At 44.2% G+C, this 26,846-nt stretch overlaps 2 protein-coding genes and 2 long non-coding RNA genes across 6 annotated transcripts in view; 3 read left to right on the plus strand and 1 right to left on the minus strand.

Annotated features, from left to right (window-relative positions):
* Positions 1–333: 333 nt before the first annotated feature.
* On the minus strand, positions 334–5,796 carry FOXA1 (forkhead box A1). The gene is made up of 2 exons (XM_051621575.1): positions 5,400–5,796; positions 334–2,932 (listed from the first exon to the last, which is right to left on the minus strand). The coding sequence occupies exons 1-2, from the start codon at positions 5,469–5,471 to the stop codon at positions 1,679–1,681; spliced, it is 1,326 nt and encodes a 441-aa protein (XP_051477535.1). The 5' UTR covers positions 5,472–5,796; the 3' UTR covers positions 334–1,678.
* Positions 5,797–5,802: 6 nt separating this feature from the next.
* On the plus strand, positions 5,803–7,641 carry LOC127385653 (uncharacterized). 2 transcript variants are annotated; one of them, XR_007889719.1, is made up of 3 exons: positions 5,803–6,002; positions 6,368–6,532; positions 7,421–7,641. It is a non-coding gene; the product is annotated as an uncharacterized LOC127385653 (long non-coding RNA). The 2 variants fall into 2 exon arrangements; XR_007889718.1 differs by having other exon boundaries at positions 6,368–7,641.
* Positions 7,642–7,889: 248 nt separating this feature from the next.
* LOC127385655 (uncharacterized) lies at positions 7,890–16,750 on the plus strand. Of its 2 annotated transcripts, none has more exons than XR_007889721.1 (2): positions 7,890–8,124; positions 12,817–16,750. It is a non-coding gene; the product is annotated as an uncharacterized LOC127385655 (long non-coding RNA). The 2 variants fall into 2 exon arrangements; XR_007889720.1 differs by lacking the exon at positions 7,890–8,124 and adding an exon at positions 9,379–10,064.
* Positions 16,751–18,570: 1,820 nt separating this feature from the next.
* TTC6 (tetratricopeptide repeat domain 6) overlaps positions 18,571–26,846 on the plus strand; it is a 58,720-nt gene continuing 50,444 nt past the window's right edge. The window contains exons 1-2 of the mRNA XM_051622026.1: positions 18,571–19,380; positions 25,335–25,403. Of these exons, the coding sequence (XP_051477986.1) occupies positions 18,571–19,380; positions 25,335–25,403 (879 nt within the window). The remainder of the gene's footprint in view (positions 19,381–25,334; positions 25,404–26,846) is intronic.

Below are 26,846 nucleotides of genomic sequence, written 5' to 3' on the forward strand. Positions count from 1 at the left end.
CTCAACCTACCCCGGCACAGTGAATTAAAAAACAAAAACAAAAACAAAACCACCAAAACACAAACAAAACAATAAAAGAAAAGACACAACCACGTACACACCTGCACATCACACATCGGTGACATCGCAGCGCCCCGCAGATACCCCTCACAGGCGAGTCCCCTTCCCGCAGCAATGATGCCCTCCCCCACCCCAGCCCCGGGGCCCTCCGCACAAGCTTGGTCCTACAAATGGTTCTTCACATCCACCCTTTAGCTCTACTTTTGTTTTTCTGGCACATGGCTCCGTCCTCCCAACTCGCCCCTAAAATTTTAAAAGAAAATAGCAGAAGCCTTTCATTGTTAACACTTGATTTATTTAAATCCTTAACTGCAAATGATCAAAAACATACTTCACGCATTAAATTCTCAGTTATCGTTTTAAATCAAAATATTTTTCAATTACAATCACATTTATAAAATTAACAAAATTTCACGTGTAATTTTTTTTTTTAACTGTCATTTAAAGCAATTTCCAGCTGTAAAGAAAGAAAAATATAAACCATGCAATAAATTAAGAACATTGAGACAGCGAACAGGAATAATAATAAAACCCGTCTGGCTATGCTAACACCGTGTAAAACTGTGGAAAGTGCATTAACACTGGATGAAACAAGCTGACGATGGCGATAATTAAAGGGCCACAAAATAAAAAAATTGATGTGGAATTTATTAAACATGTTGGAAAAGGGGAGGGAGAAAGAGCTCTCCTCTTTTCCTTGCGTTGGTGTAATAGTCAACGTTTCCTGGGGAAGGTGGGAAATAACCTTGTTATACATACACAGTTCTAGCTGGTACACAATGAAGAGACACTTAAATTAAATAAGCAAGTCATCCACATGTTGATGAGAGTTCCTGATGAACGGCAATCTTTAGTAACAGATGGGAAGGAAAAAAAAATATATCCAACTGGCTGTGACCTCTTGTAACTTTATATTACATCCCAAGACAGGTAACACTTGGAAGAAAATCAGGGTCGCATCCTGCACTCCAAAGCTCCAGTTGGTCCCCTCGGGAGTGTAGGATCCGGCCCGCAGCATCTGGGTGTACGCGTGTTGTACTAGCCGAAGGTTTATTTTGCAAGTATCAAAAGGATGATCCAAGAAAGTAAATAGTCCTCTTGTTGCTTAGAGATTCTCTTAGTGTTTTGCTACTTCACAGCAGTATTGTCCTTCAAAGCCTTTTTAATTAAAAAAAGCCTTAAATGTCTACTCGCTTCTTCATCTCCGTATTGTTAAAGTATTGCCACATACCTGTAAACTTACATGAGATTATAGAGCACAGAAGGGAGAAGGACGAGGGGGCGGAAAGCACAAACAAGTAGTTTACAAGCTCAACAATTTTTTCTTCTTTTTTAGAAACACCCTGCAAAGGCTTGGGGCGATCTCCGGGAAGCGGGGCTGGGCGGCGGGGGCGCGGGGAGGGGTATGTACAAGTGGGACGCAGCCGGCTTTGCAGGAGGTCGTGGTGGTTTGTAACAACACACAACGCTTTGCGAGACAATCAGAAAGTAACAGTCCTTTGCACGCAGAGTGCGGAAACACTTCGGGTTTTGCAGGGAGAGGGAAAAAGAGAAGATAAGCCAGGAAAGGGGAAGGGAGGAGAGGAAGAGGGGGTCGGCCTCGGCGGGGGATGCAGAGCTAGGAGGTGTTTAGCACAGGTCTGGAATACACACCTTGGTAGTAGGAGGGCTCTAGGGCCGAGGGCTCGATGCTGCTCCGGCCCGCCATGGAGGCACTGCCCAGGGGCAGCCCGCCGGGGATGCTGGCCCCATAGGAGGAATATTGCAGCGCCTGCTCGTAGGCTTTAAAGTCCAGCTTGTGCTGCTGCTCCGAGGAGGACATGAGGTTGTTGATGGAAAAGGGGTGGTTGAAGGAGTAGTGGGGATCTCCCTTGAGGTGGAGCTGGGGTTCGTGGGCTAAGGAGTGAGGGGGGTGAGGGACAGAGGCCAAGGCGGGGACGGAGCTGATGGTGGAGGAAGCGGCCGAGGCCGAGGTCTTTAGCTCCGTGCTCGATCCGCTCTGGTCCATAGACTGGGGGCTGGTGGACGGGTTGGAGCTGGAGAGTGAAGTGGCGGTGTCCAGCTGCGAGGGTTTATTATGGCCTCTGTGCAGGGGGGAGTTGGAGCTGGAACTGGAGGCCCCAGCCTGATCTTTCCTGCCCTCCTGAGGGGCTTTGCTGTTAGCCGGCTTCTCGCACTTGAAGCGCTTTTGCCGGCGGAGGTAGCAGCCGTTTTCAAACATGTTGCCGGAGTCGGGATGCAGGGTCCAGTAGGAGCCCTTGCCGGGCTTGTCGGGGGAGCGGGCTACCTTGACGAAGCAGTCGTTGAAGGAGAGCGAGTGGCGGATGCTGTTCTGCCAGCGCTGCTGGTTCTGTCGGTAATAGGGGAAAAGGTCCATGATCCACTGGTAGATCTCGCTTAGCGTCAGCATCTTGCTGGGCGCCTGCTGGATGGCCATGGTGATGAGCGAGATGTAGGAGTAGGGTGGCTTGGCGTGGGGGTAGCTGCGCTTGAAGGTCTTGGCGTCCCGCGTTCTGCCGAGGTTGGACTGGGTGTAGGCCATGGGGCTCATGCAGGGGTTCATGCCGCCATAGGGGCTCAGCCCATTCATGGGGGCCGGCTGGGCCGACATGGCGTTGATGCCGCCAGGGCTCAGCGCCGTGCCCATGGCGGCCACGCCGGCTGGCATGCCGTTCACCGGCCCCGCAGAGCCCGCTGGCATGCCGGCCACGGCGCCGGGGCTCAGCCCGGCCCCCAGCCCCGTGTTGGCGTAGGACATGTTGAAGGAACTGGAGGTCATGTTGCCGCTCGTTGTCATGGTGTTCATGGTCATGTAGGTGTTCATGGAGCCCAGCCCCGAGTTCATGTTGCTCACGGGCACCGAGGAATAGACCTAGGACAGCGAGACGGAGAGAGGGGATTAGGGGAGATAGAAAGACAGGCAGGACCCCTGCGGGACCGGATCCGCCCGTCCTGCCCCTCCTGCCCAGCGAGCCGTGCAAACGTCCTGCCGCCGGACACCTTCCGCTTCCCCGACCCCGGGAAAGCACTTTCCAGAAGCCGCACGGAAAGGCCGCTGGCGCGATGAAAACGTCTAATTAATATACATACGTGTTTATAGATAGACATGGAGAGGGGCTGCTCGATCCCATTTTACCGGCGAGTATCGGCCTGCGCCTGCTACCGCGGGGCCCCCGGGGTTCGCGGAGCGACGGCCTTCCCGGGGCAGCACCGCAGAGCCGGGCTGAGGGCTTTATCTGCCCCGGGAGGAGGTTTCCTCCCGAAGCGTTCGCGAGCTTTTGCAGCTTTTGTGTCCCTCCTCGCTAGCTAAATATTTAAGTAATTAGTTCATTGAAATTTACTGATGTACAATGTCTGCGCCGAGGATAAATTAAACTTTTTTATAATGATCTCATGCATCTCTCCCACCTTGCACTGATTTAAATTTCTGTTCTTCCACAAGATGCGATAATGTCATAATGAGAAAAAAAAAAAAAAAAAGGTAAAAATAAACAGCTCACGTGGCCGCTTTTTATCTGTGGAAAGCTTGCTCCTTGCCTGCATTTTCTATCAAGTCAGTATTTAAACCAAAGGAAAAAAACCCAAATCAACCAACAAACAAACCAAAACAAGCAAAAAGAAAACTTTTCCAAAGTATGAAAAGCCTGAACTTTCCTGCCCGAGATTTTCTACAATTGCTCGACGTGAAAAAAATTGTAGCACCCAACCACATAACGCAACTCTTAAAGAAGACAGAATCGGAGAGCCTGAAATTGTGCTTTCCAGTACGGCATCTGAATTAACAGGAAGAAGGAAGACATTCCTGTTTACCTTGAAGAAAGGCAATACAGTGAAGAAAAGGATGTGTATGTGACAGGTAACTGTATACAACTCATTACTGTTCAGTACAAATTCCACGAGCTTATAAATGTGCTTTTAATGTAGAGGATCACATTAATTATTTGAAATGATAGAACGCGGATGGGTTTCCCACCTTGCAGCCATGCACTGATGTAAATTAAATAGCAGGGGAGGAGAAAACATTGAGGAAAAAACAAACAAACAAAACCAGAAAAAGCGAACATCCCTTAACTTTATGTTCGTGGGTAATGAATATGGGGAAGATAAATGAATGTGGAAACGGCTCATAATTAGGATGGCCCTAATTTGCCCTTAGCCGACTTTCCTCTGTTAAATAAGATGTCAGCAGGGTGACACGTATCTGCCTGTGCCCGCGTGTGTGCCAGCTCCGGGGTGGAGGGACGAGGCGTGAGGACTGTGGAGCCGTGTGTCCGGGTGTGCTGATGCAATGCCCGGGTGCGCACACCTAGGTGCCTGCCTCGCCAACATACTTCCTTAAAACGGCTCCTTCCCGGGCGGGAATCCCAGGGGCTGCTGGCGGGGCTGCTCTAGGCGCTGGCTTCTCTCACAGAACCCCCCTGCAGAGCCGTAGAGGCACAGTGCGAACTCCGGACCCCCGCAGGGCCGACGCGCCCCGCAGGCAGGGCTCCGGGCTCTTCCGTGCCCCTCTGCCGGAGTTGTTGGCGCTTCTTGGGTGGTTCTCTCCCCCTCGCTTCGCACCGTGTTTTCAAACAGGAGCGGGGAGCGGAAGGGCCTGCCAGGGAGCCTCGGGCCGGCAGGATCGGGCCGGTGAGGTGAGTCCGGTGCGGGCCGGGCAGCGGGGCCGGTGCGGGCCCCCTCCCGGCCTGGCTCCCCAGGCCGCTCCCGGCAGCGCCGCCCGCCGGCCCGCGGCAGCAGCGCACGCCGCGGCAGCCCCTCTTGGCAAAGTACGAACAAACGGCTATTTTTCACCCCCCTCCATTTTTTTTCGCCCGGATTTAATAGGTCAGGCCCCCGGCGACGGCGAGCAGAGAGGCCGGCGGCCCCGCCGAGGAGCCCGGGGAAAGCGCTGCCCCCGCCCCGGGAAGCGCCGGCCAGCGGCTCCCTCGTCCCTTGCCATCTGCCGGGAAGGAGCCCAGAGCCGGCAGCGCAGCTAGTCCTCTGCCCCAAGCCAAGAGTTTTCGGGGCACTTTTGTGGGCGCCGCAAGCGGAGATTACGCCTTTTAGATGAGATCAGGGGCTACCCCGGCTCCCCCCTCAGAGGGCCCGCAGACTCCCCGGGTCTCCCTCAAAAGCCGCCGGCGCTCTCTGAAGCCGTGTTTTTCTCGGGAAGCCTAGCCAGCTTCAGCGCCGGAGGGAGGGGGAAGGCACGTTTGCTCTGGCAGGACCTGGAGCATAAACCGATTCCTACGATTGCTGCCCCCGGCCAGATCCCCAGTCCCCCCCCTCCTCCCCACCGCCGACTCCCCCTCCCTCGTGGATAGGGACAGCAGCGGAGCCAGACCCCGGGATTTACTCACCTCCTGAGTGTCGGCGTAGTAGCTGTTCCAGTCGCTGGTTTCATGCCCTTCCATTTTCACAGTCCCTAACATTATGGAGCCAACCTGCCCGGTGTAACCATCCAGCCCTCTTGCAAGCAAGCGACGGGCAGCAGGAAAAGAGCCCGAAAGCCCGACCTAGCAGGAAGCCAGCTCTCGGGAGGGGCGGGGGGTGCTGAATCCTCCTCTATAACCAGCCAAAAAGCAGGCAGGGAGCGGTGTGGGGCGAGACAGTTGAGAAAGTGAGGAAGTGCCGGCTGGGATGTGAGTGGAGTTGAGCTGATGTGGATCTTACGTCGCAGAAGTACCCACCTCCTCCTCCTCCTCTCCCCATTTGTCCGTCGCACAAAGGCGTTCGCACCTACAAAGCTGGAGATGCACCTGCAAACAAGGCAGTTCCCCTTGCCTGCAACTCCCCCTGGGGCGGCACTTTATTTGCAAAGCGGTGTAATTGGTTTAAGCTTGTGGGGAAGGAAGGAGAGACAGAGATGGCAGAGGGGGGCAGACTAAGAAAAGGAGGGCGGGGAACCCCCCTTCCAGATGGACAGGACAAATGCTAGGAGGGATCGGTGGAAATTAAATGAGGTAGGTAAGGGAAGGGCAGCCCCCTCTGTTTGAAAGGAATGCAAAAGGCCATCCAGCCTTAAACCCCTGAGATTAAGGGCAGTATTTACTGAAGTCCAGTAGATACTCCTTTAACTCAGGACGTGCTCCAAAGTCCCGAGTCCTGCAGCCCACACGCTTCGCCCACTCCCTCCCTTAGCTTCAAAACTGTTTCCCGCGCAACTACCTCCGCGGCGCCCCCTGCCCCTGCCGCGGAGCCCCCCGCTCCCGGCGCCCTCGGGGAGGGGGATCACACTCGGTGCTGGGGCTGCCAGCAGGAGAGCTCGGCTCCGCTGTCCCCAAAGCCCTCCGACCCCCTCATGTACTGAACCTAGTCCTTCTAACAGGGCTGCTGTCCGATGTGGATGGTCATGATATTTTCTCTGGTGCCTTACGATTAGAAACCATGTGAGTCACCGCGCTGAGACATAACACTACCAGCCACCCAATAAATGCGGACAGAGGCTTGAATGCGGATCCACCGATATTAACCTCCACTTGGCAAACATCAGGTGAGTCACTGGAACCATTTTATATCTTTACTGTGGAAAGCCTCCAGTCCAGAAGGCTCCGTGGAAGCCTTCCCTGGTGCCAGGCGCCCAGGAGCAGCAATAATAAGTAGCGGGTATTTCGTTACCAACTTCTTGCTCACTAACCCGATTTTTCGCAAAGAACAGGGGAGGAGGAATCTACATGGGCTGGTAAAAGCTGAAAAGGGGCAACATTAGGGGAGAAAAAAGGAATAAAAAAGAAAAAAAAAAGGAAAAAAAAAAGGAAAAAAGGTCATTGAGCAACGTTCTTTATTATTATGGAGAGAACCTCTCAGTCTTTGTAGATGGATCGAACATTTTCTCTTTCTGCTCCTGCCCTGTCTTTGGCTCTTAATGTCAAAACCACAAACTTTTTTGGTTTTCTTTGGTCTACTCTGTAGTTTGTTACTATTCAGCTACTAGAACTTTTGTCACCTGGTATTAAAAAAAGAGGGGACCCCAGCAAATGCACCACCAAACAACCAAATAAAAACCCGCAAACCCAAATAACTTTCCAGGAAATAGGAATTGGAAAGGGAAATAAAGTTTCTTGGGATTTTGAAAAAAGACTCGAACATCACATCACAGAAACTAAAATACACATCTGGGTATGAGTTTCTGCCTGGAATGTTTATCGTTCAGCAGGATCACAATTGCTTCCACAGTGGTTTGTCCTCGAATGGTCTGCGAAAACGTCACCCTCAGAAACACGATTTTAATGGTTCTTATACAGAGACCCAGGATTCAAGTGACGAGATATAGCATATCTCCGACTCGACAAATATGTTCCAACTTGTCCTCTAAATGCGTTTTCTGTTATCCCTTTCTTTGTTCTTTCCCTCATCCTTCTTTCTTTAAATCTGGCAACAGAATTAAGTCAAATCCTCGAAACAAACAAAACTCTGGAATCAGCAGATGAGAACAAGAAAATGTGTATTGAAAGGAAGAAAATAGATAAAAGCACTGGATTAAAACCCTGCTTTCTCAAAAAGTCAAACTACACCCACGAATTCTAAGAGATACTACCACTGCGGTCTTCATCTCTACACGCTCCTTCTTTCACTAATAAAAGCGGTCTGTAAGTCTGAAAATAGAGACTCTTCGGTGGTGGCTTGCTCATTTCAGTACTTGAGGTCTGTGGGGTTCCCTACAGAGGTTCAGCTGCATGGGGAGGTGCTAGGAGGGGTGCAGCGGTCCCAGCGACCCCGCTGGCGGCACCTTCTCGCCGGGTGACCTAGGGCGGTGCTGCCCCGCTTCCCAGAGCCCAGCCCCCCGGGAGCAACACCCCCCGGGGCGTTGGGCAGCCCACGCAGGGGCTCACTTCGTACCTGGAAAAAAAAAGAGCACACTTCTCGGATGCTGCTACTAACGGCGGAGGCGTTTCTCCGGGCGGAGCAGACGTGGCGCCCAGCAAAGCCGCTGTCCGCGCCGGCCGCGCCCCGGGCCGCCCCCGCCGGGATGCACCGGGCCGGGCGGGGAGGTCAGGAGGGCTAGGCCGGGGGTTGTGCAAAGCCGCAGCGCCTCCTGTTGTCCGGCCGCTGCTCGGCTCCCTCGTTCTAAGGCTGCTCCTAGAGGTGAGAGCACAGACGGGTCCTCCTGTCTGTAATCTTCTTAGAGAGCGTTTCGGCTTGGTTTACAAATCAGCAAGCTCAAGGCAGAGTCAGTCGGTGTTGGAAATTCCCTTCAGGCCTCGTTGCGGGGTTTGCAGCCCTGGAGGAGGAAAGCCTTGTGTGAAGAAGCGGGTCACGGAGGCTCTGCCCACGACCCCAGAAAAAAGGAGGGTATTTCGGCAATTGCTCTTGCTCCGCAGTTGAGCCTCTGCGAAACCCTATGTGGGATGCTTCGAGAGTCCAGCGCGATTTGTCCTTACTCTTTGCAGCAAGTTCAGTGGGAAGGGAAGGACTCTCCTAGGATGGACGGCATGTGATGGCAGGGGGAAGCTCTCCACACGCCTCTAGCCACTTAAGGTTTTTCTGGAGTTCAGGGCTATAGCCCTGGCCCGATTTACACAGAGCCTTTCCTCAGCTTTCGTTAAAGTAGCACGAGTTTTTGATCAAGCTGTGCCTTGGAATTTTTTGTTCGCTTGTTTGTTTTTCTTTTTCTGGGGAAGCTGTTTGTGCAGTCTAGAGAAAAGAGCAGGCTAAGGTATGCGGGCTGTATTTTCCCCGTCTAAACTGGAGAAGGGTTTCAGCTCCTGGCTCCACTGGTGTGTGCTGCCAAGGAGGGAAACATAATAACTGACCTAAAAGAGGACTCTATGTATGGGTGGTTTGGGGGTGTGTGGAGCCGGGGGAGGACGTCCACTGGAACCCGTTTTACCGAAGTGAGAGTTGGGCCCCGCAAAGGCCACTCAGCAAGCGGCCGCTTTTTGGGAAGCGCATCGCAGCGGGATCCCTACTGTCAGGTTGGGCCGAGGGGCCTCACCCGTGGGCAGAGGCCAGCGGCAGCGGCGCGGGGAGCGGAGCCGGCAGGCGGGGGGCAGCCTCGGCCCAGTCTCCGGCCCCGTCCCTGGCCAGCGATCCTTGCCCGGCTCCGCTCGGGAGCGCCGCCCGCAGGCACCGTCCCAGCCGGGGCCGGGCAGCCGATGAAGTCAGCGCGGGCTTTAATTTTAACTGTGGGGTGTTGTTCAGTTCGTTCCATCGTAACAGCTCCTTTCCCCTACCAGGGGCAAAGCCTGCCGGCCACCCCTTCGGTTTAGTCTGCAGGTTTTTATTTGATTTTACCCAAATCTCATCGTCTCGTGGCAGGGAATCTCTCGACAGTGCTTGTGCAGGGCAGGTGTCTAGTTCGGGAAGGAGCTGCGAAGGTATTTTTGCATCAGGATGCCTTCCCGGCTCCTCACTGTACAGTCTTCTTTTCTTTTCCCTGGGTCTGTCTCCTGCAGAGGGTCGCTGGTACTCGGCTTTTCAGACGGGCCCAGCTCTCCGCAGCGTATGGCCTCAGACGTTGTGGGACTCCTCATCCTCTCCTACTATCTCCTTGTCCTTATTCATCCACCCCTCCCGATACTGGGAAATCCCTCTTCCCATCTGTTTCCAACCCGGAATCTTCCCCTAACTCAAGCGGGCGAACAGTAATCCCTGCCCAAAGCAGAATCCTTTGGACGGGGTGGGATCCCGGCCGGCCCTGGGGTCCCCCGCCAGAGCAGGGGTCGGTGACTGCCGGGAGGGGCTCTATCTCCATGGGGAGCCCGTCGACACGGCGTCGTAGTCGGGGTGCTTATTTTCCCACCCTCACACAGGCAGAGGAGCCCTGTCTCTGTGCTCCTGCCCTCAATGAGATGAGCCTTCGGCGTCCTCCCCACCCTCCCGGTCTCCCGCTGCCCGGAGGACCCCCCGGCGGGGCGGTCGCTCCCGTGTCTCCAGTTCCCGGCGTTCACTACCCAGTGCGTTGGGATCTGGTGATATTTACCTTCCTCTCGCACGGGGTCAGCCCCTGCTTTGGAGCCTTTGCTGCGTCAACTTGTCTTTTCTCCGTGACGACCAAGCGGCCCCCTTCCCCCTGCCGATCCGAGGTATGAGGGGGCACCCCCTTTTCTTCCTGCACTTCCCCCTCCCTAGGACCTGTGGGAATCCTCCTGGGTGGACTAAACATGCCCTCCAGCTGCCCCGTTCCTAGCAGGAAGGGCTGGGGGGATGCACCCCTCACGGCCGGGCCCTGCCTCCCCGCTACCTGCTTTTGGGCCGCGGGTTGTCCGACCCTTCAGCCGCCGCCGCCGGGAGTGGGGGGCTCCGGAGCGGCTGGGCAGAGGGCAGTGCCGGCCCGCTGCTAGAGGGAGCACGGCGGGTGGGCGCCCCTCCGGAGACCCAGTCTGGGCATCGGGAGCCCACCCTGGCTTATTTTATTTTATTATTAATTTTTATTATATTATTTTTTATGGCGCTTTTTAAAAAAAAAATTCTGTGCAATTCATTGCATTTCATTTTTTCTGGGCATCATTTCGTGTACATGTAGCGACTTAGCACCACTCCTGACATAAGAGATAATACTTCTCCCTTGAAAATACTAATGTATCACACTAGTTAATGGAGAAAGAAGGACAAGTAATGAAATAAAAAATTATTAATAATTAACATCCAGTGGTGGTAGGGATGAGGGCAAGGGAGCCTCTGGGTTTATTTTGTTTACTTTTTCTTTAGTGTAACAAAATAATTTTTAACTAGGTAAATCATGACCCACTGGATACAGACATTTTATTTTTGCTAATACAGTTAGATGTGTGGACACTGTTTGCAAAGCTCCAGTTGGCAGGATGCCCACACTGCAGTGTGTGGTTGGCCAAGTGTCTTTTATTTTCTTAATGTAAAAATAATATTTCTTATTTTATTTGAGAGCAGCCTTGTAGGTATTTATTTCAATTATTGGGTGTTTTATTTACTTATTATTTACTGAAACATACATGGAAATGGTTCTGGTTTTTATTTCAGTCAGTGTATCAATTCTAATGCAATTACTCTTTTTGAAATTTTGTTTAGTCTGTTTTGTTTTAAAAGGTGTTTTGTTTTAAAGTTTCTGCAGTAATATGGCATGAAAGAAACAGTGTCAGAGGAGATAAGAATTTGATTATGCACAGAGATAAACCTGAATGCATAAACGGCACCCACTTTGTAGAATCTCACCCAAACTGCAAAAATGGTATTTCAGGACATAAACAGATTTTTGCAATATGCATATAAGGAAGCAAGAAAGCAACTAAGACAGTGCGTGTGGTTAATCTATACAAACCATAATAAGCTTGGTAGGAGACACGCTTTCTCCTGAATTCTAGAATTTCTGGTTAAAGTTGCCCAGGTAATTTAATGGATCAAAATATGTCTTTTTCCCCTGCCCCAGCAATATCTGCCCATTGCACAAAGGGTATTTCCGTTCTCCATGAGTCTTGCTTCTCCAAAACCTGCAGTGAGTACTCTGAAAACATCTGTTTTACTCATGTAAACAAAACGTTGCTGTATTGGACAACAGATGCAGAACTGATCAACTTCTTGTGGTGTGCATGTCAATATAATACACCAGTTCTTCCGCAAACTGATCTTCCTTTGCAGAAGCTGGCCATGGTTTGGTAACTTCTATTCTTTCACTGCGCAGCATCATATTTTTAAACTGTTTGTGCTGTTCTTCTTTAGCTGCAAAGAATTATTCATTCCCCTGGCTCTGTCCCTACAGCAGTTTTAAAGAAAAGAATGGGAGAGAGCTGCATCCATCATAAATGGCTTTCCTGGCTGGTTTCAGCTCCAAAGAATCAAATGTACAAAATCAAGACTAGCTTATTTAAACTCCTCTCCAGGGAGCGGTTTCACAGTTTTACCCAGCTTGCAGTTCCTAGAGCGTAAATGAATTCAGGCTGCATTAACTGCATATTTTCTTGAGCTGTATTAACATGGACAGCCAGCAATTGAGGGATGTGTGGTAACATGAACACACATATTCCATCAGGGAACATACTTTAATCTGTGTATAGCAAAAATTATGGTTGTCCTGGAAAAGGGTGCCCAGAGGCCCTGTGTAACACATCCCATAGTTTTACAGTGAAATGTGAGAATGTGAGTATCAACTGGTAATACTCTAACATCATAAGCAAGACCTATAAAATAGCATAATCAACTAGTGTCGATGGGAAAGTAAAGGAAGGTCTGGATTTGGTAACATTTTAGGACTCTTCAGGGGCAGCAGCTGCTCAGAATTTTGGAGAGTGGTTGTTACTTCTAGCAGTTGGCCTAAGCTTCTGCTGCTGCTTTAAGGATTTCAAGGGTGAATCTCCCCACTGAGCAGATTTAAGGGAATGGCATCAGGAAGGTTACCTAGCTCACTGTGTGCCTTCCCTTTTGCTGTCATGTGAGCTTGATTCTCTGTGCGACTACTTGTGAGACAAGGAAGAACCACATAGAATTCACTTCTCCGCCACCCCTCCCCAGCCAACAAGGCAGCTGATGAAGTATTTCTACAGTGCACAGAAATTTCAGGTTTACTTCTTTTTAGGCAGTGATGTGAAGTGGGATGATTGGGTGGGAATCCAACACCTGACTTTTCCCTCAGTTCTCTAAAAGAGATAGATCCTCTCTTCCATCCCCAAAATTTCATAGCTCATCAGGTGGCTTTCCTATTAGCCATTAAATGAACAATCATCTTCCTCTTTTCAGGATCAGTATCTAGGAATATTCCCTCCACCATTCATCTTTTGCCAGAAATCCTTTAAGTCTTTTGTAACATTACCCTTAGAGGCAGCTGGAACTTCAGCCTCCACAGACATGTCTCCTCACCCTTTGCAGGGAATTTCCATTTGCTGAAGAAACTGATCAGATATGAAGATCTTTCCTGTGATTAAATGGGATTTCTGTGTCCTTCAACAGAGTCTTCAGCAGTGAAATCTATGAGATCTGCAAACATTCAGGTATATATCTACACCTATGTATCCACAGTCAAGCTGTTGGTTTAAGAGAAGAGAAGAGTTGGACTGGAATAACGGACTGGAAAATCTGCTGTATTAATTGAAAGACAACAGAGAGGAGAGATAATATGAACAAATTTTATAACTAAAGCAAGCAAAGGGCTGAGCCTAGCAATGGCTTTGGCAGGTGTTTAGCTGTAATTTCTTCACTGATTGCTTACATCCTTCTTCAAACCTAGGAGTGTCTCTGACCATGTGCCTGTACTAAAGGTTATGTGTGATGGGCTTCTAGAGGTAACTAATTTAATTCTCTTGGGTTGTATAATGAAATGGCACATATCTGGAAATATTATAGTTATGTCATACTAAAAAATGAATCTGGGATTCATGATCACTCAAAATGACTAAGTAATTTTTAAATTATAATGATTTTCTCATTATAAATATGGTTTTAAATAAAAGGGCTCCAACTTGTTTCCAACTTTTAATTTATTTTTATTTTGAATTATAAACCAGATACCATTATTTAAATAATACGTTTCGATTGGAAGTAAAAGAAGCAAAGCCTGAAATTATAGGAGGTAGAAAAAATTTAACTATTTCTGCTGGCATAGTACTGGCAAATACAGATATCTCACAATCATAATGGAGATTAGTAGAGCTGGATGTGCATATTTGTTATGGATCAAAGATAGGATATAGTGATTAGAAGAATGACAATACTTTCAACACTCACAAAGGGATTGAATGTGTAATTTATAATACTAATTCCACAAAACCTTTCTAGGGCTGCTTACTGCACACGGGATTCAATATGGATTGATCCCAGAAAAAAAAAATTCCTTCAGATCAGCTGGATCAAACCCTTGCAACCCACCAAAAAACTTTTTGGCATTGACACTGTGATTTAAGAGATTATTTCCCCCTCACCGGTTTACTCCATGTTTCTGCCACAGATAATGACCCCCAATGTGTCAGAGAAGTTTGTGTGCTACATGCCCAGTGGCCACGCTTTACAGTTCAGTATTTTAGCTTGTAATACATTGATTTTATCTGAGTACTTAAGGTTATTTTTTATATATGCATGGAATAAACATTAAAACAAAGATGCTGATGCTCTGAAAGAGCCAACAGTAGCCTGTAGCCTGTGGATACATACCTCTGATTTTCTATTTACTAGCAGTCAGAAGCACTGACTCAGTTACCAACCTGCCACTGGTTCTACTAGGGGACTTGGTAAAGTCATTCTAAGTCTCTTTGTTTTAGCTTCTGGACTTAAAATGAGGTAATGCTGCTTGGGCATCTTGGTGAAGCCATATTTGTAAATATACTCTTATCCTTGCTAGAACTATTGCATCGGTGCCTAGTTTTGAGCACGCATACTGACATTTTGAGGCAGAATAGACTAGTGTTTCAGCTGGAGACCAGCATCCCCCAACAGGGCTGGGGGGCTTTGGATGTTTTCATGTGAAAAGAGTTTCACAGCCAGCTGGAAAAGGATACCAACGCAAGTGACGAACTAGGCGTAAGCCACAGAAAAACTAGCAAAGTAGTTATCCTCTTATTTCTCTTTTTCTACAAGTGATTGCTATTGAGATTTCCAAGGACTCCTTCTGGCATTGCTGGAGGTCCATACAATTCTGCCATGATTCCTGATTGCCTAGATGAAGGTGAGCACTGGAGAGCACCATAACTCCTCCTAAATGTACTGCAGTTTCCTCCTAAAGCTGGCGGGCCATTATGTGCATCTCAATCTCATTCTAGCATCAACTTGGATCATATTAATGTGCACTGGGAGTGAGGCTTCCTCCAAGGCATGGACTCAGTCAATTTAGGAGAAAAGAAACTGCATTTTCAGATCTTCTCCAACTAACTGAACAATTTTTTAATGATCATTTTTCTTTCTAAGAAGAAAAACCCTTTATTGTAACATTAATAGACTAATACCTTAGATTATACAATTTATATGATATTAGAAAGCTTAGTCATCTGGTGAAACCTAATTAAGGAAAATAAATGTGTAGCCAGGGACTAAAACTGCACAGGATTTTCTGAGTCTAGATCCATTTGCTAAGTATAAGGATTCATCTAGCGATGAAATTTTGGAATTTGCAAACTACAGAGATGCGGCTTAACCTATTTAACTAAATACGTCACGTTAATAAAAAAAAACACCACACCACCTCCAGGCTTCAAGCATCACTGTGATCATTCAGCAAGGGGCACATGATGATAATAACAAGGGAAAGGGGAAAAAACTTTCTCTGTTTTCATGAGTATCAGAGACAGGAATCTCTGCACCTGTCATCTCCAGAGTTTAAGCTGAGGATCTAGAGGATATATCGTCAACACTTACTCCTGGAATGACTGCTAAGCAATGCATGTGGCTTAGCAGAAGAAATATGTAGCATTTGGGATTTAACTTGATATCAGCTCCCTTTGGGTACTTACTCCCTTTGCTTACTAGACCTAGAATCTAAATGCTGTAAAACAGGAAAAAGTTGGTGAAACAAGTCTTGAACCTTTCCTGCAACCTAGTTACTTAATCCAGGAGCCAGCCCCTGGTTTGCAGCAAGAAGACCTGGCACACAACAGGTGCCTTAAGAAAACACCAACATACTAATTTTCCACTTTACCACAACTATTAACCTAAGGAGGAAACACATGTCTAATGATTTTCCTTCTTCCTCATTTTTTTTTTTTTTTAAATGCAAATACTTCTTGCCATTCAGCAGCTTCTTACTGGAACTTCCTGATGCAAATAACTCTTCACATGCAGGGCCTTTTCTTCCACATCCCATTGTGACTCCTGCAGAGAGGGACTATTCTAGGTAAATTAAATTGTTGAAGCTTTACTTATTATTTAACTAGTTTGAAATGGATCTGCTTTCTAGGCTTACAACTACATTAAACTGCTAAGAGGATGCATCTTCAATGAGGCAATTGAACACTTCTAATGGCTTGGGCAGCTAATGGGAATCCTTCCATACAAATCAGCTGCTTCATATTCCACCCTCTGGTCCTCCAGCTACTCTGAGATTCCTGCTAAAGAGAGGGAGAAGCAAATTAGTCACCAAATAGATAGGCTTCCTAGGATGTATTACAGGGCTTTAATCAGATGTCTCACTGTCAGAAGAAGAAAAGCTGCTATTAATTGGGATGTAATATGACTGGCTAATAAGTTTTTCATTTTCAACAAGTTTTTAGGTGCATTAGCAAGCTAAAAGTTGGCCATCTAGCCTAGTGTAAGAAGCATTGTTTCCAAGAAGTACACTGGCTACCCCCTTGAACTCCAGGAATACAATTAGGTAGGAAAAAAAAGCTACAAAGCTGTAGCTGAAAGCTAGAAAGAAAGGAGAGGATAATAGAAGACATCTGCTTGTTAGATCAGTGGAGCCTTTCAATCAGTGGAGTGACATATTTGAATCCAATATATGCAGTTAGTGCCTGCAGTTCCTTGTTATCACACAGGTGTTTGGGGACCCAAACTGAAGGAAAAAAAAACACTTTATTTTTATCCACCATGAGAGACTTAAGTGAATTACAAACATAATGTTGTGAACTGTTGTGGTCCAGAGAGTCATAGAAATCCCAGTGCTTTGAGTTCAGATTATATGTGGGAAACTTTTTTTCCCTCTTAACGCTACAAGCTGCTCTGCTTTGCCTGTGCTTTCGACAGCCAGACTCCTTGGGGACCCAGTCAATGTGACCTTGTAGTTTTGTGCCATAGTTATGAATGTCTTGAAAGATTAACTTTGACTTTTGACATTGTGTTTTAATATATAAGTTCCTTTAAATAAAATTTCTTTCCTGAAGTTTGGTGATTTTTTAGTGTGTTATCGTCCCTGTATTTGTTGAACATAGAAATGGTCATACATTTTCTTTGTCTATTTATACTTCATGTGTGAAAAGAACTACTGTTAAAATTTAACTTTCACCAGACAGCTGTCCAATTTAATTGATACCTCTGTTCTCTGAAGGACAGGCTAATGAAACTGTAAGACACAGAGTCAGGACTCCTCCCAGAGAGCTGGTTTCAGATTTTTTGCTCATGTTCACACTGCAAAGTTTATTTAGGTCAGTTTATTGAGTCTGAGATGGAGTCTATCCTGTTGCAGGCAGTCCCTGGTATTGTAAATTACATCCTGAGGACAGAAACTTTATTGATGATGTTAAACGAGTCTCACAGCTTAAGTGGGCTTTCATCTCCACGCTGACTCTTTGATAATTAGGAAAATTAGTCTCACAGGAAAAATCCATCTGCAATTGCATCCAGGAAGCGGCTGCATTGCACTACACACAGATTCCCAGCGATGCCATTCTTACATTTGGTTTTCAGGGAAAAGTTTTACAGCCCGTGACTGACAGCAGAGGAAGGGCTGTCCTATGCAGAGGAGAAACCAGGCTGCGATGGTACAACCAGCCTCTCCGGCACCGTGGCCTTCGGAAACCCCTGGCTGAGCTCGGACGTTTCTCACGACGTCCTTGCATGGCGCCGAAGCTCGCCAGCCTTCAGATGCAACCCGTCTCAAGGCGGTACGTTCCCACCGACCCCCGCACGCCCCCGCCTCCTACGGGGACGGACGGGGGCGCGGGAGCCGCCTGCGGGGCACGGGGCGGCCCTCCCCGCCCACAGGGGGCGCGCGCGAGGCGCGGCAGCCGGAGCTGGGAGCCCCGTTGCTGGGTTACGGAGCGCGCGCTTCCTCGCCCGCCTGCTCGAGAGGAACCGGCGGCGGCTGCTCCCGGCGTTGCGGGCCCGGCTGCTCCCGTTGGGCCTCGCCCCGAGGCCGCCGGCGCCTGCGGCCGAGACCAGCAGCCCTCCTGCCCCGGGGTCTGTGTCGGTTGGCGGCGGGGGCGCTGCCCCGTGCCGTGCCTCTCCTGCCGGCGGCCCGGCGGTGGGGTCAGTCTGTGAGGGACGCCTCTGAGGGGAGGGAGGCCTTTTGCCTGCCCGAGGGGGAGGCGTGGAGCTCGGAGGAGCCCGAGGTCGCTAGTTTTTGTAGGTGGAAGGCTTTAGCAGTTACTTCGAGAAAGCTCTGGGCTTTATCCCTTCTCAATTTTCTTCTCTCTTGGGTGTTTCTGCCCAACTCTCAGTTTATGCTCCCAAAGATAGAAATGATTCCATTGTTTCCTCAGATAAAACGCTGGTAGCCAGTGCTGGTGCTTAATTATATGTGTTCAGACCAATCTTGTTAAAATCGATGGGGCACTTAGCAAAATGAAGTTGTCTTTGCAAGATTTGGTTCAGTGATGGTTTATTAAATCCAAAACCTCCTTTCTGTTTGAATTTACAGGGTGCATACAGTAGGAGAAAATTGCTGGAGAACATGAGCACTTTGGATGGAGTTATGTGAAAGAGCTGAATATGGTTAAGGGATGTGAGAATATATGCAGGAAATCTCAATGGGATAGTCTGAAGATCAAATAAGCAATAGTTGCTGCTCCTAGGAACGTGAGCAGTTAGCCCTTATTGGAAGATTTAACACCAGATCAATTGCATCGGTTAAGAACATTATCCTCTCCAGAGGTCAAAGATTCCACTTAAGCCTGTCATGAATATAAATAAAAATATTCCCAATTAATTCATTGGGTGTTCTGAACTTCACAGAAAGTAAAGGTATCTTCTGAACTAAGAGCCATGAAAAAACAAATCCCTGATCTCAGGGTGATGACTCAAATAAATAAATCTGTGGAAAAAGACAGTGCTGACAAAAATCAGAGAAGTTGCTCTGAGAAAGTTAACAGAGAAAATACCACTCGCAGTCATGAAAGTACCATTGTGAAACTACCGGTAATAGCATCATTTGCAGGTACCACTAAAAAAGCTGTAATGGCAAAGCGCCCAGCACCACCTCAGAAGCCAAGTTCCTGCAGATGTAATTCTGATGTATGTAGCTCCCCTACCTCCGTAGAAAAGACAAAACCTGTTAGTAAAGGAAAGGATAGAGTGTGTATGCTACAGATGGATGCCCAGAAATTAAAAAGAAGTAAAACTGAGGAAATAAAGACTGTGATTAAAAACAGTGATGAATTGAGCTCTACAGATTCTGATACAAGTAAAAGAGTTTCAAGAAAGGGAGAAATAACCAGGGAAAGCTGTACGAAGAGAAGCAAATCAATTTCAAAAGCAAAGCAAGAAGATTTAAATGTTGAATCAGGAAGAGTGCTGAGAAAAGGAAGCAAGCAGCCAAGTGTGAGGTCTGCTCAAGAACAGTTGGAAGAGGCAGGATATGTGACTAGACCAGACACTTCAAAAATATATAAGAACTTCCAGCAGAGCAAACCTGAAGAGCCTACTTCCACACCAGCATCGCCTGTGAAAGTGGTTGCAAGGTCTATTGATGAAATAATTGCTTCCCCGCAGTCTACTTCTCCATCTCCCTCAGACCAGATGATCAAAGAACTCCCGGAGAGTGTTCTTGGCCAGAACTACAACATAAAAATGGAAGTAGGTGAACCAGAACGAGAGCAATGTTTTTTTCTTGGGTAAATATTACTTTTATAAGAGTTGTATATTTTTTTTCCAGTTCCTACAATGTGTTACAACACAGAAGCCAGACAAAACAAATGGATAAAGGCACAAATGTATCATAGAATATTCTTCACTGTTTCTTCTGCCAGGTTTTTTGATGTCCCTTAAAAAAAGAAGAAGAAAAAAAAAAGAGCCAAAATCAAAATATATTAGAACATAAGCTCTTTTGGTGTGTTATTTTACTATATCGCTTATACATGTTTTTCTGTACTCTCCCTTCTTTAAAGAAGACATATTCCAGTCTGACAAATGAGAAAGTGCATTAGATACATTTGTGACATTGTTGGAAGTATTGCTTCTTTTAGTTATTGTTTAGCTTGTGAAGTTTCACTGAGACAAATTCTTTATTGTCACCGTTAGGCAGATTGTGTAAGCAGCTGCAAGAGAGTCTCTTCAATTAAATACAGCAGGAGATGCCAGTAATACTAGGCAGCAGGTAGATGCTACAGAAAACTTTCCTAGATCTTCACCAGAGGGTTGCTGATTAATTTAACTAGGCTAGTAACTTACTATCAGATGGCTCTTTGTCCTCTCTTAGCAAGACTGATAGTTTTGTTATGGTTCTAAGAGGGCTGACACTTTCATCACAAACATCACTTGGTGTTCATGCTGGTGCTTATTAGTGATGCCATGGAATGACTAGACCTATGGAAACTGAGCTACTTTTCAGCAGCAGCAGCTTCTGCAAAGAAGTTTGGAATACTGGTGAAAAGCATACAAACCTGTATTTTAGGAGATGAGAAAGAATGTTGTTTCCTCCAACTGTCAAATTACTTTTGTCAAGTCATTGACAGAAATGTCAAATGCTACCTTTTGTGATCATACAGTCTGTGTCATAGAATGCAAGTGGTAAGAAAGTAAGAATCCTGAATTGAGTTAATTTAAATATGTAAGTCCACAAGAAGCAGTAGTTTTAAATTGCATTTCCACTAGATGTATGCCCTCTGGTGAGATTTTCTTCTGAGAGCTATTTGTATCGTACAGGCATTCAGAGTCTCTCCCAGCTCTCTGTATATTTTCTGGTGTATTTCTCTTGGGATTGAAATCAGAGAAGACTTTCCTCCATGTGGCAGCTTTGAGGTGATCACTCTTCACTATTTGACTTGTATTTTAGGAATGTAATAATTTGGGACTGTTCCCTTTGTCTGGTTGAAATGAGTTACGTGGTTTTTCTTACTCTTTTATAAGCATGTCTTATGTTCTAGGTAAGATTATTAAAGATTTGCCTCTAGCAAGTCCTGAAATTCTAAAGTTGAAGAGGACTGATTTCCTTTTGTTTGTAGTGGAAGCTGCTGGGCTCCGAGCTTTGAAAATCTGACCTCTGGAGTACTGTGATATTTAATTCTGTATTTCCAAAACTTACATCAGTCGGGTTTTAAGTAAAATGAAAATTAGAACTTGCTGATGACATTCTGGTCCAGCTGCTTGTTGTTTAATGTGGTTTTTTTTTCGGTATGGACATATGGACATTAGTAAGGATGAATGAGAACCTTGCTGATGACATGTATGTATGTATTTATTTATTTATTTATTTACTTACTTACTTATTTATTTATTTATTTTTATATATTAAAGGCATTTGCAGCAAGTGTCTTTTGAACTTATGTGGCCTTTTAAAAGGGTGAAGATTCTAGCAATTCTTTATTATTTTTATACATGGTCTATTTACTTTGCATTGAGCTTCAAGGTCTGGCTTCTCTAATGAAGTAAGAAATGAATTCTTTTAAATGAAATAGAGGTACCTAGGAAAGGAACAGAGCTACTAAAATGAAAACAAGGTCTCAGAATTAAATGTATTTTTAATTTATTAAAAAATTAACAGCTCTGTTCTCTTTATCTTATTCTTGATCTTGCATTAATGACTGGTTACCATTTGTAGTTTATGATATTGCTGTGGAGGCTGAGTGCTGTTTTCCCTCCCACATCCAAAAGAGCATTATTTGGGAAATGGAATGCCAACTCTGTGGGATGTAAGTACTTAGGTCTGTTTTCTTGGAGGGAAATCACTTATGAGTAATGATTCGTATGACATTTTAAATTAAAAAATAGAATTTTTATTATAAGAATGATATATTTTCAATGCCTGGAGTAATTTTATTGCCTTGAGGTTTGTTGCTACTTCTGAAGTATATTCTGTGAATTTATATGTTGGATTTAGTATCCATAGGAGAGTTTTTATATTATTTTCAGAAATGCATTTTCTTGGTATGCAGCTTGATCTTCAGCTTTTTTGGTGATGAACCTCCAGCTCATCTTTTGTTAGTTACTGTTTTCAGCAGATCAGTTCTTTGGTACATCAGACAAGCTAGTGAGGGTGATAATTAAATGAACGACATTTTTGTTCTTGAAAAATAACATCAAATTTGAATACATCAAATTAAACAAGGACTATATAGGGCAGCATACTAATAGCAATCCAACATAAATATACTTTTATTAAAAAAAAAATATCTCTAGCTCTTCTCATCTACTCTTAATAGTGAGGCCTTGAGAGGATTTTCTTTGTAACATTTAAACACTCTCTCAAAACTGGTTTGATGGAGACTAATTATTGTGATATTATTATTGTTATTGAGGTAGACTTGTATTTCTTTTGTACCTATAAGTAAATACAATCAAGTATTTGCTTTTAACAACAGTATCTCAATTATTATTTGCTCTATATGTTCTTTTTATTTCAGCTGACATGAAAATATTATGTGGGGAAGAAGAAGAACCGTTTCAGACATCTTATTGAATTTTTAAAAATTATTATTAGTTTTATTTACTTTATTTTTTCCTCTTTAGGTGCTATAAGGTGTATTCTGAGTGTCATGGAAGTGAGCATTTAGTTCTCTTTAAGTAGGAAAATCCTAACTCATTCTGTTGTTTTTCTTATTTTCTGCTTACAGATGGCTCATGGAATGTTCTTCTCATGGTCTTAGCATCTATTAAAATGTGGCTACATCAACACTGATACTTTTTATTATGAGCTTGCTATTATGTTGTTAGTTCAGGAAGCTGTGCTCAATAAGGTCAATCATGGCAGAGAAAAGTGTATGGCACTTCCTGCCACTTGCTGAAGGGAAATGCCTAGTCTTTGAGGGGACACTGCCACTCTGGATACATGAACAGGTTTTTTCTAGAACAGTTCCCTCATTTTTATTTATTTATTTATTTATTTATTTATTTATTTATTTATTTATTTTAAAGGGTGCTTTCATATTGTTGGAAGAAGCTGCCTAGGGAGAGATGTTGGGTAGATGATGTACATGTGGGGACTTGCAAAATCTGTTTATTTCTTCAAAGTTAGCAGTGCAAGTAACTAAAACCAATCAAGTTGTCCAATTTGTTACATTTTGTCAACAACCACTTTCCAGCTTCTTGTGATCCTTAAGCCCACATCATTTATGCCTGTCTTAAAAATGCTACAGGCTTCAAGGGTCAAGGACCATCTTTTTTACCTTGAAGTCTGACAAAATGGAAGACTAATCCTCATTAGGCCAGTAAGCTGCTGTTATGTTAACAAATTGTTTTTAATAAGATAAATTGTAAACTCCCACAATTTCAAGCTTTGTCAAAGCTTTGTGGTGTAGGGTGATTAGCTATGCCTGTGTATAAATAATTTCTATAAATACACTATGTTAAAATAATGTTTTAAAATATTTGTATATCCACACATCTACATTGGTTTTGTTTTGTCACTTATCAGGGTCTTTTCTGCACTGGTGATAGAGACTTTTCTTGTCAAACAGAGAGGAAAATAACATATTTTAATAGTGTGTAAGTACCAAATGAGGAATCAAAGAAATATCACATGAAAATATTTAAGTAAGATAAAATTAAATATATTTTTTTTAAACAAACACCCTACCAACAACAAATTTTAATTTACTATATGTCAAGACTTATAATGAGTCTTTGCATCTACAGAGGATACCACAGACATACCAAAATGACTGAAAATGTCAAAATGTTTTCAAGTGAGTTATTGTGGTATCTGGGTACCTAAATAGTTTTCTACACCTGCATGAGGAAGGCTATGGCTAATAAAGCTGTTTTTTAAAGGTGTGGTGGAAGTTTCTATCTTAAGGTTAAAATTTCAGTGCAGGAAACAGCTTCCTCAAGAATGGGCAGAACACTCAAGAACAGATTCCCACAGGAATTAAGAGTAGCCAGAGTTCTCAACACTTCTGTTTCCCAAAGTTAGATCACACCTCTTTGGCCTTGTTTTTGTTAATGCAAACACACAGCCTGTAGTACATATATACACAGTACATATCTTTTTATTAAAATAACACAATAGCATTGTGCCTGTGATTCTCCCATGGGAAGTGGACAAAAGAGAAAACACCACACCCAGCAAAGGAAAGCAATCTTATTAGATGTACAGGTGTCTAAAATGAAATTAAGATAATATTTGCTCATATAATTATGTTGGTTTTGACAGAACAGGAAAATTAATATGTAAAATTATAATTTACGTATTATGTCATAGTTTAGTGATGTAACTTGAGCCAGTCTGGTTGAATGAAAGGTTTTGTGGAAAGTTCTCTTCTATTCCATACATTGGATAATAAATTGCATGGGGAAGAACTACAGTTGGCTAAGTTGGACTGTAATAATTAAAAGTCCATGGTGATCACCATGTTTGAATATATGGATGTGTTGCAAAAAAGAAGGTTATTTGGTGTATCTTGAGAAGATCCTGCTGAATCTCTTCCTTTTAGTCTGAGTTGTTACTACATTCATTAGTTCCTTACCCTCATGGTGATGAAAAAATATGTAACAGGAATTCTTTTTTCTTAAGCTGTCTTTTCTCTCAAAGGTGCATAAACTGCTGAGACTTTGGTTAAAAGCAAAACACTGGTGGGTGCAATCTTCTGCAAGGTCATAGCATTTTATTACTTTATAGTTCCGATTTTCTTAAGTGGTAAGATTAAATGTAGTGCTATGTGCAAAAATCCTAGGCATTAAAAAATTAAGATTTTTTGATTGCTCGGTGGACAGTACACTCAATGGAATAAAAATTCTACTGTATGGAAGATTCTTACATGCAAAGAGCAATGGACACTTGGCAGTGTCAGCAAAGAACTGTTTCGTAAAGTGGAAGACTGTTTCTATCACATATTCAGCTGAAAGCTTTAATGACACATTTAATGCATTCTGGCATCCATTTGTGGCTCTGGAATATTTTCCTCAGAAAAATTTGACATTTCTGTAGCATTTTTTGAGAACTGAATTCTAAACTTGATTGCAGTTTACATGAGGTACTTCTGTTTGTTCCTGTTATCTTAAAAGCTTGGTTCCTCAAGCCCGTATATGGCACAAAGGGAAAAGTATGTGTGTGCCGAGTTACATGCACATATGCTACCCTGGTGCTTAGAAAGCACACTGTCCTTAACACTTATTTCTGCTTTTCTTGGATGGATATACTGTAACCAAATGGGGACTTGTTGAACTGTTCCTTTGATGAGAAAGAATAGTTTGTCTGGGAAGAGAGAACAACTTTACATTTTGTACTAGCTTTTCTGCTAGTGGAGCAAGGATAATTTTCTCCTGTGAAGAAGATACCTAACTGAAAATTGCATTCAGTTTTTAAACTTCTCTACTATAAGCAGATCCATGGAGTAATTATTTATACTGAACAGATAAACACGTGCGTAAATGTCTGCAAAAGATGAGCCTAAGATCATTTGTCTTTCACAGTGCTTGTTGCTTTCAAATTACTTTGTGTAATGATGACCCAAACATTAATTTATGCATGTATATTGCTTTGATGTTGTTTTGTTCTGTAAGGTATATGAATAATTTTTTCTTTTTTCTTTTTTTTTATTTTTTTTTTTTTGGCATACTTGTTTGACATTAATTTTCTTCTCTTGCTTATACAGGCACCAATTGAACATGAGGAAATAAAAACTGAATGTCAAGCCCTGCCAAGTTTTCACCAAGCAAGCCTGGTAACATTCTGCATTATCTAGGAATGTTAAAATATAATAAGTTAATAATGCTTCTATTTACTTGCGGAGTTGTTAAGATAGTTCATATTTTAAACTGATAAAACTGGAAAGGAAACGAAATAGTCCTTGAAAACATTTTGGTGCTTCATAAATTATAAGTATACCTTTATTTTTCTCTTTTTCCCCTTTATGTTTCTTGTTAATTTCTTTTCATATGGGGGTTCATTCTCCAATTTCTGGATATGAAGAATTTCACTTGTGTTAAGTAGCATGCTGAATAGGGCAAGGGAATCATAAGACATTAATCTATATTCATATATATTAGTGCTCATCATTCTATGCCTTTCATTCACAATTTTTTAAAAATTTAAATATTTAAACTTAGATATGGTTGGGTGTGCAGAAAATTAGTCTTGGCCTAAAAGATCAGGTGAAGCAAGTAAGCAGGTTAGTATTATTGTGAGATAGTATTAGTTTTCCCATGCTTAAGGTTTTGATGCTTTAGAGAATGCAGAGATCTGCAAGCTGTTTCCTTACCACCTGCCCTTTGAAAGGTGATTTTCTATAAAACAAGTCTTCATACTGGTCTTGCAGCTTAAGGTTAGAGGGAAAGGCAAATTAGGTTCATTCGGTCAGATGTTGGGTTAGGCTTTTCTTTATGAGATTGGAAAGAAGATTACAAATGAAACAACATATAAATAGAATCCTAATCTACATTTAACAAGTGGATATCTTCCTGGAAAATGTTGTAATGTTCAGTATCCTTTTGGTTTTGTGATATTTCAAACATGGCAAAAACTGTCATTAGGATATCAACTCTACAAAGCTCATACTTTTAGTAGAGAACACATATCCAGTTTATAGAGACAGTACTACAGAGGACAAAATTGTTGCCGGGACCAAATGTTTTTTTCCCATACGTTCTCAGTTTCTAGGGAAGGACAACCTAGAATGGGATGTTTCCACTAGGCAGTGCTATGTAGAGAGATACCAAGTAGCCTTGGTCTGAACTTAAATAAATGAGATGAACACAAGGTTGGATAATTTACATGGGAATAATCTACATGCCACCTGTACTTGGCTAGAATGTTTTATATAATTAATATGAATAATGATCTGTTGGTTACTAAACTAATTACACTAAGTGATGTGTAAATAGTACACAGTACAATGTTGCTGATGGTAGTTTTTGTAATATTCAATAATATAATAAGATTATTTCTTGTTTCTGAATTATTGGATGTTTTCAAGGCCAGGCTGGATGGAGCTCTGAGCAACCTGGTCTGGTGGGAGGTGTCCCTGCCCATGCAGGAATGTTGGAATTAGATTATCTGTAAGGTCTTTTCCAACCCAAAACATTCTATGATGATTCTATGATATACTATTTGCCAACAGAACAGTTTCCCGTTTATTTAAACAGTACTGGGATACTGATTTGTTTTG

The sequence above is a fragment of the Apus apus genome, chromosome 5 (genome assembly GCF_020740795.1).
Source record: "Apus apus isolate bApuApu2 chromosome 5, bApuApu2.pri.cur, whole genome shotgun sequence".
In the NCBI taxonomy this organism is placed as follows: Eukaryota; Metazoa; Chordata; class Aves; order Apodiformes; family Apodidae; genus Apus; species Apus apus.

Coding starts and splice junctions, on each gene's coding strand:
- FOXA1 (XM_051621575.1), bottom strand. CDS start 5,471: ATGTTAGGGACTGTGAAAATGGAAGGGCATGAAACCAGCGACTGGAAC. Junction 2,933..5,399: donor ACTACGCCGACACTCAGGAG/GTGAGTAAATCC, acceptor TCGCTGTCCTAG/GTCTATTCCTCGGTGCCCGT.